General features: G+C 42.7%; 1 protein-coding gene across 2 annotated transcripts in view; it reads right to left on the minus strand.

Annotated features, from left to right (window-relative positions):
- The window catches only part of Slu7 (Pre-mRNA-splicing factor Slu7), a 22,754-nt gene continuing 8,525 nt past the window's right edge, over positions 1 to 14,229 (minus strand). For both annotated transcript variants that reach the window (XM_065430021.1, XM_065430015.1), the window contains exons 12-15: positions 11,549 to 11,659; positions 4,288 to 4,485; positions 3,600 to 3,755; positions 1 to 1,014 (exon numbers count right to left, since the gene is read on the minus strand). In XM_065430021.1, coding sequence (XP_065286093.1) covers positions 853 to 1,014; positions 3,600 to 3,755; positions 4,288 to 4,485; positions 11,549 to 11,659 — 627 coding nt within the window. In that variant the 3' untranslated portion in view covers positions 1 to 852. The remainder of the gene's footprint in view (positions 1,015 to 3,599; positions 3,756 to 4,287; positions 4,486 to 11,548; positions 11,660 to 14,229) is intronic.

A 14,229-nucleotide genomic window follows, 5' to 3' on the forward strand; every position in this document is an offset into this window, starting at 1 on the left:
TTTCTTTCGTCAGTGTTTATTTAACACATATATATGTGGAGACATTTTTGCATCTCTCATTTGGTACACAAACAATAATGAAAAGCTGGATGAGCTGAGCTTTGTTACTATTTAGAATTGCCTTAGACTATGTACATACACATAACAGATGTAGAATAAATCAGATGCCAAATGCAGAAAGCACTTCCAAAGTTATGGTTCATTCACTCTCTGCTCTTACAGTTCTGGCATGTGATCACAGCTTTTGTATTTAATAAGCATCTCGAAAGTATACACATCCAACTTATTAAAAAAATGGAAACAGCAAATCTGATGTGAGCAACGGAAAGAACAATTACAAACGACTAATATTTGCATAAGCAGCATGTACACTCGTAAGCAAAAGTATATGGACCACAGGGTTGCCAAAAAAACAGAATTTAATCGTAATCAACACGCATAAAGAGAAACTGACAAGTACACTAGACAGTTCGTAATGCCAAGTCTAGACTGCAGTCTTTAACTTCAAGTTGCATTTGCAGACAGAGGAGAAATTGAGTTTTGTCGTGCAATCCGTGGTCCGCATACTTTTGCTTCACGGGTGTACACATACTACAGCATGTGATGTTCTGCTAAAGTTAAGACTACTTTTTGGCTTTGCCAATTTATGCCCATGCCATATCGTAGAAAAAAATATGCATTTACACATATAAAGAGTGCAGAGTTTTTGCTTTTCAAGTTGACTTAATTCAATAATAGACTATAAAGTGGGTACCACATATTGACATATGTAACATTTATGCACTGGGATAGAGATGTAACAATATGTACATGTCATAAGATGACACAGAAAGCGAGTGCAATAAAAAATGATCATGACATAAATGATGCCATTGGGTCATCATCTCTCTTGCGTTTCATGTAGTAGGCCTCCATTTCTTCTTCAGTTGGTGCTTTCACATCGTACATGCTGTTGTACTTCCGCTTGCGCTCATCAGTCTCTTGAGTGTTGTCTTTGTCAATTTGCTCCATGGCCTGTGTAAGAGAGAATCAAGCATAGAGAAATGTGTAATGAGGTTAACTGCAACCTTGTTAAACTTTTAATGCAATTAGGATTCTACTTCCCCTCCTCTGTGGTTCGTATCGTGCTTCTAGCCTCTTTACTCCAGCATTCTTTCTAATAAAGAAAAAAGACTTGAAACACTTTGGTACTGGTTGGTATTGAACCTGGGTCCCCCAGCAGGGCCGCCTGATGATGTATCCACGTTTGGTCATGACTACAGGCTGGGCAACAAGGGATCAATTCACAGCATTGGCACACACTGCCACATGCGAGCTACTAGATGGCACAGTGTGTCCAGAGCGAAGCGTGAGAGCAGGGGCCCAGCTGCAGTACATTGCTCATACATATTTCAGTGCTCACCACTTGAGTGACAATTGAATTAATCATGATAAACATTCCTAAAGAATTGGTTCTGTCTGAATTTTTATTCTTTAGAGCGCAGCTTTTAGGTGGCCATTCCTGCGGCGAGCGTTGGCGTCGTCCTTCGGCATCTTCGAAACTGAGTGAACGTGCCCAGCAAAAGGATGAAAGAGCGAATGTGGAGCATGGATGAAAGAGGGTGATAGCAAAGAGAGTGCAAGGAGGAAAGTTGAGGAGGAGGATATGGTGAAAGAGAGAGAGATAATATTTAATGGCAGAATGGTGGAGAGGGAAGGGGTCTTGAGCTGGGGAAGGGGTTTTGAGGAGATAGGATGTGAAGAGGAAGGAGGGTGGTGATATGGTGAATATGATGAGGACAGCACAACATACTGTTTCTCTGCAATGTGTACGTGTACGCTTCACAGCACAGCACAGTCGTCTTCACAGGCAGAGGTGAACGTTACTGCTGTTAGCTAGGAGACTGTCTATAGCTTTCATAATTTTTGCCGTTGTTAGCACCACTGGCGTATTTAAACCAGACAGTAGCAGCTGCAGGGCATCGATTATTTGTCGCAGCATAGCTTTGATGACAGAGTCCGATGGTGATATCCGAGTGCACAGTCCTTGCTCGCGCTGACAGTCTAAGGCCTGTGCGCGCGGCGGCAAGCATGGCCATGCATTCGATTCCAGGTTTGCGCGGCTGGTTTGATGCAATGGTTTGGAGATATCTATTGATTCCAATTCAACTTTCTTCTGCTGGACCTGCGGAATTGGATCCAGGGAGCTCTCGTTTGGACCTACAGCTTGCACGTAAGACGAAAAGCACAATGCCGCGCAATATGGGCTTTGTGGCGACGACGGTTAAGAGGTGGCACCAGAGTAGCGCATGTCATCTGTATGGAAACAAAGCAATGCACGAGCGAAGGTCTGCCTGCAGCGGCTGCTGTGAATCATGCCCACGTGTCACGATTAGCGAGGCAGTTGAGCCACACTTTGCTCCGTTTGCAATGTGCCGCACGAGACTTAGTGTCCGCGCCATCTAATATATTGTGAAATGAAGATATGTATACAGCTGCGCCCAAAGTTTGCTTTAGGGAGTATCGTAATCGGTGAATTTTTCTTCCTCTCTTTTTTCCACACAATAACCACTTCTTGCATGTGTAAATAGCTTCAAGCCAAAACAAAAGCATCCATTTTTAGGCATATTACATGACAGAAAAAGAAAAGACTAAATATCTAGCAACAAAGAAGTGTTTCTCTCCAAAGATTGAGGGAATATTATCCATAATTAACCTAACATTGCCCAATGGATAGTTTATGATGCGCGAAAGCGAAGCTTCAGTTATGGATATCTCGGCAAATAAATTAATAAATATTTAATGATTATACTTACTATTTTAAACTCAAATAACATTTTATTGTTGTTTTTTATTTGGTACGAATGTATTCTGCACGGTCAGAAATATTTGGTGAAAAAGCTGTTTCAGTTATTTGGCGTGGCACGGTGTTTGGGCCTTCTGGGGTTATGCAACAATACAATAACGTACCTGCAAGCATTTACAAAGTTATAGCAAAATACTAGTTCTTTAAAGCCTGTTTACAATCATCATATCAGCACCAATAACCTTAAAATTTTTCATCTGAGACTAGTTCAAGGCAAAACTGATTTTTAAGAATACAAACACTGTCGCTGGCCAATTTTTCAGAGCTCAATTTTCCAGATATACTCACAGCAGTGACATCAAACCTACAGAACCAATGTATAATGGCCATTGAAATTTCAGCCACCTTTTAGGAATAAAGACTTCATGAATAAACTTTTTTTCATGAATATATGTTTATTGTGTATGTGGTGCAGACCATTCTTGCTGCAACTATGGAGAAGAGTGCCTGTCACGGCATCCCTACAAAGTCTGTAACCCTTTAATAAACAGGCAACATCTTCAGTTTTTAAACAATAATTCACCAAATTTTAGGTTGTTTTTTTTTTCTACTGTAGCATATTTCAAATTGTAAGGTTGGCTGGTCTGCAATAATTAATGGTGAAAATTTATTTGAAATGGCACAATCTCTAATTGATGTGCATGTGATATTGTTCAATATCTAATTTAACTCACTTAGCACAACTTAGAAAGAGAACACACACACGCAAAAGAGTTCAATCTTTCATGACAAATAAAAATGCCAATTGTCTCACCTTCTTAATCTTTTCTTTCTTTTCTTTCTCTGCCTTGGCGTCAGAGTCGTCACTGTCTGAGCTGCTGCTGCTGCTTTTCACTCGTTTTTGTTTCTTGGCCTTCTTGGATTTCTTCTTCTTTTTCTTCGACTTTACCTTTTCTGGGGACTTAGTACCCTGAAGATTATGAGGAAAGACAGGATGTGCACTCACATATTCTTTCTTGCCTGAGCAAAGGGCGATAGGTTAATTTACTGTAACTAAATCAAAACATTTACCCGCATCTATATAGACATCGTTTGGAATAGTACACAGACCTGCAGAATGTTTTTGAAAACGCAGTGCTATCCTGTCTCAGGTGGACAGCTGTACAGTCAACACTCAATAGTATAGGTTCTCTAACAACTTATGCAAAGCTTGCAGCAACACGGTGCAAACCTTACTTTATATTATAGAGGGGGGGTAAATGGTGCTCCAACCAACAGGTGTCGTAGCTCAAAATTTATTTCCGTTTTTACAGCTTTGAGTTAATGGGGGGGCTAATTGCATCTTTCTGCCACTCGTGGACATCTTTCTCAGTAAATAGAACTCCTCTTTATCGAAACACATTTATCCGATCACTTTCTCCCATTCCAGTCAAATAGCCATCCCTAATCATGCTATTGTTGCAATCACACAAAAAGGCTCAGTGAATACACAAGGAACTTACAGTTACAGGCAGTACAGGCGGTGGTTCATTCCGCTGCTCTTCTGATGCGGGCTGCATGCTTTTCTCCTCTGGTGGCTTGATCTTCTCGTCGGCCTTCTCCTCGTCCACCTTCTCATCAACATTCTCATCATGGACAACATCAGTGCTGACAGTAGGAGCTCCCATTATTTTGGCTGGTAAAAGCATTGCACCTCCCGCCTGCAGACAATGATAGAAAGGCAAGGTTTGTAGTGCAACCAACTTTGTAGTGTCACAGGCTACACATTCATCACAAATGGGAAGCCATTGCTCCAAGAACACATGAACCTTGTTGAAAAAAACTGAGCTCATGTTCTATATAAAGTAAGTTGGCAGTTAGGTTAGAGGATAAGAATGATACATTTCATACAGCCTCATAGGTTCTGTTACATTTATCATATGAGATGCCATTTTTTCCTCCTTTCTTCTCTCTTTTACTCAAAATGCAGTTTTGTTTTGAGTGGTTCATAACATGTTCCATAACAAGCAGATGAAATAAATGATAGCCTGTTACCATGCATTATGCAGCTAACAAGGCTAACTTATGAAGGTTGGTAAAGGTTTTTACAAATGCATGTAGCACGTCCTTGTTCAAAGTATAATTAATACAAAGCCTAGGTTTTAGCAAAGTCTCTCAATTTTCATGAGCCCACTGAAAATCACCAGAATCAAGCTACAACAAATCTGCTGATGGTTATTCTGTTTCCTGAATATAAGATGCATGACACTCATAGTATCAGTAAAAATATATATTAAGTTATAGCCAACGAATGGATTAGTTCACCACTGTAAAGGGATACTACCAAAGATCCTACAGTAGTTAGAAACCTGCAAGCCACCCTTTAAATGTAAAGAACATTTGTGTCACAAATACTACATGTTTGTTAAAGGCTTAAAATTCAGTCATGACAGGGGCCACGAGCTACAATATGCTCAAGCAATGAATTTGAGCTATCACTCACTCGTAAACCACATGCTGAATGCAAATGATCACTGCGACTGCACAATGCCGTTTCAGTGAGATGACTTAGGCCTTTGTTGTGCAGACAATTCTAAATACAGTGCACAAATACGTCACATCATAGGAACAATCACTTGCCTTTCCAAAAATGTTGGCGCATCGTCAGCCAGTATTGCTCTGAACGCAATAACTGTAAATGTGTCACCAGGACAAGGCAACGAAGCAATGAGCTACATAAATAGTTGTGCAAAAACCAAAAAAAAATCTCAAAACCTGCATCCGTGTTGCTAAAGCAGAGGGCATGTGGTGCAATATGATATCCTACTTACTGTGGTCTGCAACACTTTTTGAACATGGTAAGAAGATGTCTGCGATCTGTAGACAATGCTGCCTTGGACATATGAGCCACAAATTATTTCGGTGCAGGTAACAGGGAGCCCACAATGTCGCATAAATGATCTCTCCCTCTCCTGCAGCTTTCGAGGGTCCTCTATTATGCTCTGCCTATGACGTCATAGATTTGTGTGACAATTCATAGACACCAGCCATTGGGCGATTGTTCATGTAAAAGCTTGTGCATAGGTGCACACGCCCCTCCAATCTTCTAGCAGATGGGGAAGTGGTGGTTTTTAATGCGTCCCATCCACTCTATCACCACTTCTTTGTCACTCTCCGGCACCTTTGTCGATTGCCAATCTTGAAGGGTTACCATAAGTGGACCATGGAAAGAGTATTCGCAATAAAACATCACATTCACTTCAGTGTGGTCTCAGTTTTGGAGAAAAGGCATTGCACTACAGGTGATCTGGCAATGAGCCATCATAGTTGCTTTGAAAAAACTGCATTTGGGTATGATCAAACTGAGCACATGTGGCCCAAATATGACATCCTACTTTTGACACAATGGCAGTTCTCAGTCACATTATGACATGTCACACCATGACAAGTCGCACCATGACATGTCCATGAAGACAATATCATCCTTCCCAGCAAATGTTAGGCACTGCACGGATGACAAAAAACTAAGCCAGAGCTTAGCATCAAGTACGTGACAGCATACTTAGAATGTGATTACTGTGATGTCTCAACAGCTGTGCACATCACGGGCAACTTCGCACACTCCCATTTATCATGGTGATCTTTCTATATCTCACATCTCTTCAAAATTTGCGATTTCGAGCAAATCGTGATGCCCTCATGTAAGCTCCACACACCTTCCAAGTAGGTGAAGTCGGCCCATAATGCCATAAAGAAATGCGTGACTAATGGTGGGATCAAACGTCTTCCAGCACAGCAGCCCAATGCACTAACCACAATTGCATGTATTCTCTCGTGCCAAAGTCACTCTTTGAAATGCCTGGCACGAGTGTCATGTGCCAGTTTCTCACATTCTTCCCTCACAACCGCGAGCACTTTGAGACGCTTTGCGAGACTGCACTGCCTTTGGGATTGGCTGATACTTTTTGTCAGATGGATACCTACAAAGTAGGTGAGGTTCACCTATAATGCTATTGCATTAAAAGAAAGACCAGATAACTTCAACCCAATTGAACTCAAGATGTTGAGGCTATAATCAGAACCTAACACTTTCTATTACCTCAGGAGAGTACATGTGAACGCTAATTAAAACAAACTACTCTGCAAAGAACTTAAAGGGGAAAGTGAAGAATGGCAGTGTTGAATTAAGGACATATGCACGAAGTGACTTTTTATTAGGGGTGAGTGAATATTTGAAATTATTGTAAGGAACCGCTTTATTCCAGCCGAGCTCGTGCTACTACCACGAGGATAAAGCTGTGCTGCTGGTGATGACATATACAGATGAAGATGTACAATGGATGATGATATGCGGAGATAATGAAGTTGAAAGTCAGGCATGTGTTGCGCTCACACTAACTTCCCTGCAGTGTGGAAGTGACCGCCCGGCCGCGCGGAAGTATTATGAAATGCGTCAAATATATTGTTTTAAGCGAGAGACTCCCACGGCAGCGGTGATCGGACGGCATACTAAGGGGCGAGACGCGGTAACTGACAGGTGACGGCTGCTCAATGACCGTGTAAGGCCCAATAAAATGCTTGAGAAATTTTTTGCATAAGCCGGGAACGTGCACAGTAGTCCAAAAAACTTCGTCGCCAGGAGAAAAAGTCACAGCACGGTGGGTCGAGTCGTAACAAAACTTGCGAGATATAAGGTGACGGCAGTCCGCGAGGCGAGACAGGAACTGTTCCAAGAAAGAAGTTGCTGGGGGTACAGGAGTCAAAAGGAACGATACTTCAAGAACGAATCTTGGTGAACGGCCATAGAAAAGGAAAAAAGGTGAAAAGCCAGTGGTACGTTGCATAGCCGTGTTATAGGCGAATGTCGCGAACGGCAGGATTGCATCCCAGTTCGTGTGGCCGGGGCGGATGCACATTGCAATCATGTCGGAGAGGGTACAATGAAAACGCTCCGTCGAGCCGTTGGTCTGCGGATGGTAACTGGAAGTCATCTTGTGAATTGTGTTGGAGGCGCGCAGAACTTCGGTAAGGATAGAAGAAAGGAAGACTCTGCCACGGTTGCTGAGGAGAACGCATGGAGCGCCATGGTGTAAGAAAATGTTGTGTAGAAAGAAATCGGCGACTTCAGCAGCAGTCCCCAATGGTAGAGAGGCTGTCTCCGTGTAGTGTGTTAGATGGTCTACGGCCGTTACAAACCAAAAATTGCCATGGGAGGTCATAGGAAGAGGACCGTACAAGTCTATTCCAACTACTTCGAAAGGCGAAGCGGGACAAGGCAGAGGTTGTAAAGAGCCAGAAGGAGCTGTTGTCGGACGTTTGCAGCTTTGACAATGAACGCAGGATGCAATGTACTTCGCAACGGCTGAAGACAGGCCAGGCCAAGAGCAGCGACTTCGTATTCGGTCGTAAGTCTTGTGGTAGGTAGAGAGAGTGCCGCAACATTGGCATATGTTGGTACCTGATGAATGCAGAGGCCATCGGAGCACAGTAGATGCGAAGCAGACGTGACCTCTTGCCGAATGATGTTGCGCAAGCCGGTCAGTGGAGAAGGGACGGTACTTTCCAGAGCACAGGAACAGCACTGTCTGCGAAGCTCTTCACGGACGATGTCACGGATAAGCGTGCGCAAGTCCACAGTCGAAGGGACTGGAGCTGTTCAAGTCGCTGGCAAATAGTTACCACATCCTGGATGGTAGCAGGATTTTGCGTAGCTAGGGCATTAAAGCCGACGGTGTTTAATGTGGCATACTGGGTTGCTCTTGGACATGGTGTCGTTCACACGCTTGCACAATGCAAGCACATCCTCAATGTATGAGGTGTACGATTCTCCAGCGAATTGGATGCGCTCACCGAGCTCCTTCTTCGTGGCCCCAGCGCGAACAGCTGGGGCACCGAAAATCTGCCGAAGCTGTTGCATGAACATTGCCAAGCCAGGACGATCTGGCTCATGGTTCTAAAACCAGGTTTTCACGACATCGGGCAGGTAGAAAGGGACATTCCGTAATTTCTGTGAACCGTCCCACTTGTTGAAGTCGCTTACGAGGTCGCAGTTCTCGAGCCAGTCCTCTACATCATTCCCGCATAGACAGTGAAGACTCGGGGGTCGCGCTGGCGGCTACTGATGGTCATGACGGAAGGCGAAGGCGGCAGTGGAGCAGTGGCCTCGGACGTGCCTGGATTCACTAAAGCGAGCATGGCAGGTGGTATTATGCGGCGACCTGAGCGGAGCTTCAGTGAGAACATGCGAAAGGTCTTGGGGAATGAAAAGCACCGTGCACCACTTGTAAGGAACCACTTTATTCCAGCCAAGCTAGTGCTACTACCACGAGGGTCAAGCTGTGCTGCTGGTGACGATATATACAGATGAGGAAGATGTACAATGGATGATGATATGTGGGGATGATGAAGTTGAAAGTCAGGCATGTGATGTGCTCACAATATCGAATATTATATTTTTAATTTTCATATTCAAATAGAAAAGTAGGTTTTCGAAAAGTTTTGTAGACTCGGTTAGACACGAATATTCAATACAAATCGAATATATTGCTTGCTGGGCGGAAGCGAACACGGTTCTTAGCATTTACTTCGATATAATCTAGGAATATGTGCCACATTTCGTGATAATATTGTACTGCTGGCGAAATTTTGCTTGTAAAGCACACTTAGCCACTGAACGGCTGAGCTTTGCAGAAAAGCCAACCTCTCGTTAGCAAGCGTGATGGATTTGCAGACGGCAAGGGTACACTCTTTTGCAGCACCACCCCCAATCCAGTAAATACAGTACAGCAAATCTAGTAAATCCACTAAATAAAATACAGTAAAACTGATGAGTGATGGCTGGCACAAGGTCAAATGCCTCCGAGTTTATGGGTATTAGGTGTATGATAAGTCACAGGTTGGCGAGAACAGACAGCTAGTATGAATTACTCAACTTTCCAAGTTAGCATGAGACAAATACACAATCTTTTAATATAATGGCTTGCTAGTCGAATCTTTTACCACTGACAATGTAATTGGGATGTGCCAATATGTTAAAATAAACCAACTTGCTAATAAATGCCTGTGCATATCATTATTCGATATTCAAAGCTAAGTATTCATATTAGAAAATTTTGATATTCACACAGCCCTACTTTTGATTTAAATGTGTGTATTAGAAAATAAGAACCGAGAGTATTACTGGTGGCATTACAGAAAGGCTCCATGTGGTCTAGGCACAACCAGTGATCTCGCTTATATCAAAACTCTAATTATCTTGAAAATTTGTCTAGTTTCTACAGCTTTGAGTAAACAGAGTTTTACTCTACATACAACAGCGACCAAGTGTTGGCAGGGCTCATTGTGCTGCCCCCTACATATTTGCTACCGATGATACTGCCAACTGTGGAAACATTTGTACAATACGCTTCCAAAAATGAAAATCACTTGTACAATATTTAAGAAAATCTGAGCTTAACATTCTAAAGCAACACATAGGCTACGATGGACACCATAGTGGGGGCTACGGATGAATTGCAACCATCTGGGGTTATTTAATGTGTACCTAAATTTAAGTACACGAGCATTTGGTTCGTGCTCCATCAGAATACAGTTGCTGTGGCCAGGAATCAAACACACGACGTCATGCTTATCCGCACCGCGCTAAGGCCACTACAGTAGGTATCACTTTAGCACCAAACTGATGCAAAAGGCCAATTTGGAGCACAGATTACAGCACTTGGAAAAAATTTGGAGGACGCTTAAGCTTCGCTTTTAAGAGTGGAACGCAATAGCATTCAAAAACCCCTGACTACGTTTCATGCTAACCTGGCAACTGCAGCTTATGTAACCATAACATTTACCGGGAAACGCTAGCAGCGAATGCTATGCGCGAAGGCAAGCTTTCTGGTAGAAATGCAGCCTCTTGCATGGGTCACTCGCCTGTTATCGTTTCACACTACTAATATTTCAGTCTGAGAAGAGCTAACATAAAGGATGTGTGCTGTCAATGTTTTTTTTTTTTCATTGCATTTGTTTGTGGGCTGCAGTTCTCAAAATTCTGAGGAATAACTTTGTAAAGAACGAAAGACAAGGTATGGACAACTTTGGTGGTAAAAGAGTGGTTGGGTTTGCGTGGTTTGGAATTTGGTTCAAAATTCCCTATGCTGAAGCAACGTCAGACACTGACGCCAGATTTTCTGCAACATAGGGCCCTTAATGCTATCGCATGAAAATATCTTCAAGATGCCTATAATGGCATGTTAAGTGCACTGTTTTGATGACCCCATGGTTCACCATAATGAGGCAGAAAATAAGATGGCTATTTATTTTCTATTAGATTTCAACACAGGTTTTGGTCTGCTCAGTCTCTTCATACATGTTAAGCCAACAGATTCTGTTGCTTGGTATTGATTGTCCAACTTTGTATAAGCAACATCTAAACATAGTCAAATGCAACAGCTGAGAAATGCAAGCATGAATGTGTGAACAAGTCTTGCTGCCATATTGCACTATTACAAAAAAAATTCTGCCGTTTTATGTACCGAAATCACTATCTGATTATAAGGCATGCCCATAGCGGGGGATTCTGGATAAATTCTGACCCCCTGGATTCTTTATGTGCACCGAATGTACGATACATGAGTGTTCTTGCATTCTGCCCCCATTGGAATGCGGCTGCCACAGCCAGTATCGAGCCCGTGACCTCGAACTCAGCAGCGGATGCATACTGTACTGTAACCAGACATAACAAATTATTTTGCAAATGAAAAATATTTCTTCTCATTGTTCAAAAATAAGACTTACCATAGCTTGCACTTCCTTGCCACTGGCGCCAGTGCAGTACGAGTTCTTTATTAATGAGTGACAGCACTTGTATCCCCACTGGAAGTCCTTCCAGTAGGATCCCCAGACAGACTGCAAATGGGCAGATTGCATTGGGTTTTCAAAATTACAGCATTACACAACCAATGCCACACAAAGGAAGTCTCTCAAGAAAGCAAACAAGAGTTCTACAAACTAATGCGCCAATAGAAAGAGAAGCTACACAGTCAAACCTTGGAATATGAAACTCTAAAAAGTGAGGGTAAAGTTTAATACCTTCAAATACATAAACTTCAAACATAAAAGCAGGCTGGTTTACAAAAACCCTTTCATTTTAAAATACCCCTTTATTTTACAGCCTCTTCCATAAAATTCACGATTTGAAGATTTAGCAAAAATGAAGGTCACACAAAAAATATATGTAAGAACTTTTGAAAAATTATGCTAAAGATTCATTTTCTCACTTAGTTATGGAGGCTGTAGATGTTTAACATTTGAGTACACAAGCAATTTGTCAATGCAAACAACAATGTTTCAAGACATCTTTCCTTTCTGCTCCATGTGTTGCACTGCTTCTACATAATGCACAACAGCCTCGCTGACCAGTCTAAGTAAATCTATTTTGCAGATCACACTTCTGCCACGCTGCTCCTTTTAAACATGTTACACAAGAACTGACAAGACACATAACTTTTCTATGCACAAGAAGCCAATATTGTTGATATATTGTCAATATGCAAATAGCGGCCATCGAGTCCATTCTCATGGACTAAGTGTGTGCACTATGTACAGGGTGTTTCACCTAACTTGAACCAAGGATTTAAAGAAAGTGGTAAGTCGCAGCTCAATGAAAGCAATGGCATATGGTTTGCCATCATGTGGCACTACTTAGAGCATTTATTATATTCTGCTTAATTAGTTAGGTGAGATGAATTATGCAAAATTTTTAATATTCCCTTTAGGGCCAAGTGCACTTCGTTGCATTGTAGAGGGGATTCAGAAATGACCGATCCAATTTTTTGTGGCAACATACATCCTGCGTGTAATTTTTTTCGGTGTTAATAGAAAGCCCGCGAAATATGAAATAAAACTGTATGCTGCGCTCGTGCGCTATCATATTGCAGTGCTATAAACCATGCGTTGAGCCTATTGCTTATCAGGGGGCAACGGTGCTTCCTTTCCGTCTGCCACCTCCAAAGATGCTAATGCACTGCGAAGCCGATGCCTACAGCTGCGGCTGCTCACTTCGCCATGGTCCGCATGCATGGTTCTTTCACCTTAAGCATGGTTGAGAGCACTGCAATACAGTATGCTACAATTGCTACAATTGGCAAGCCGTGGTTTCTCGCCTTAGGTGCACAACTTGAAAAACTCCACATTATGCAATAGCTGGATGGTTTTGCATTTGTACCAAAGTTGAGCACTATTAAACACACTGTCTCTACAGGGGACTTTCACAAGTTGCAAAGCACAATAAGGTCTGGATAGCGCTACTAAGCTTAGATATTTAGAAGGATATACCTAAGCTTGCTTCCCAAAGGCTTGCCAGACACTTAGACTGGTACACAGGCATTTTATGAGACAATTTACTAGCGATTCTATTGAGGAGGAGCCCCTTGTTTGAGGAGCCCTGCGCACTGTACCAGCTGCTGTGGCTGACTCCCCAGTGATCTGTGCCATCAGCTGAAATAGACGTAAACCACAACCGAAAAAAACTGTTGGCGCGACAGTCTCTTTCAGACACCTTATCTCTTCTTCCCCTGTGCTCCAGATAGACTTGAGGATAAAGTTGACAAAACCCAGGCTATTTACCTAGCTGCCACTTTCCTGTGCCTGAACACGAACTCTTGTGGTCGCGCACAGTGCTCTGGAGCATCTCGGGCACAATTCAAGGCATTTTTACTGTTTTGGTGCTACTTGGCACAGCTGTGACACCCCTGATCATACATCAGTAATGAGTCGACTAGCCAGCCACTGTTAAATTTGAAAGCTGCTTTCAGCTTGCAGAACACCCGAGTACATTCCCACTCATGCGCAACCCCACGAGCATGAATGAAACATGCTCAGCGTGGACTGTGAGACCACGAATCGCACATTAACGAGTGTTGCACGGCACTGCCTGATGGTCTTTCTGCAAAGGCTACTGAATTGCACATGTGGCATGTGATGGTTTACATAAAACCCTAATATGCCATTTGTGGAAACCCCTGATCTACAAGACGAAAGCACAGCAACAGACATTTGCACTTCGGCATCCCATGGCCGGAGCCACTTATTGAAAGGATAGTGTCATCACTTTCTTGTGGAACATGCATATCGGGCTAGGAGGCCTTTTGCATTCTTGAAATAGTGTGGTGATCTGTTCTAGCCGATAATGAACAGCCACAGTTTGCACGAGCTATCTATACTTGCAGGGAGCAATACTGAGACGCACAGCTTAGCAATGTTTCTTCCACGGCATGGAATACCCTTCAGATTCAATGTCTTGTGTGACAGCAACTGCCAAAACAGTGCCGTTTCATGGGTGTTAAATATTTCCAACGACGCAAGAAGTGATCATATCCCCATTAGGCGAAGTGCACTTGCATGGGCACAACCTTCAATATACATCAAATGTGGCAGTGAATAGGAGTTGAATACAGGCATAGTACATTGCCATACTT

This window comes from Dermacentor albipictus, chromosome 1, assembly GCF_038994185.2.
Source record: "Dermacentor albipictus isolate Rhodes 1998 colony chromosome 1, USDA_Dalb.pri_finalv2, whole genome shotgun sequence".
In the NCBI taxonomy this organism is placed as follows: Eukaryota; Metazoa; Arthropoda; class Arachnida; order Ixodida; family Ixodidae; genus Dermacentor; species Dermacentor albipictus.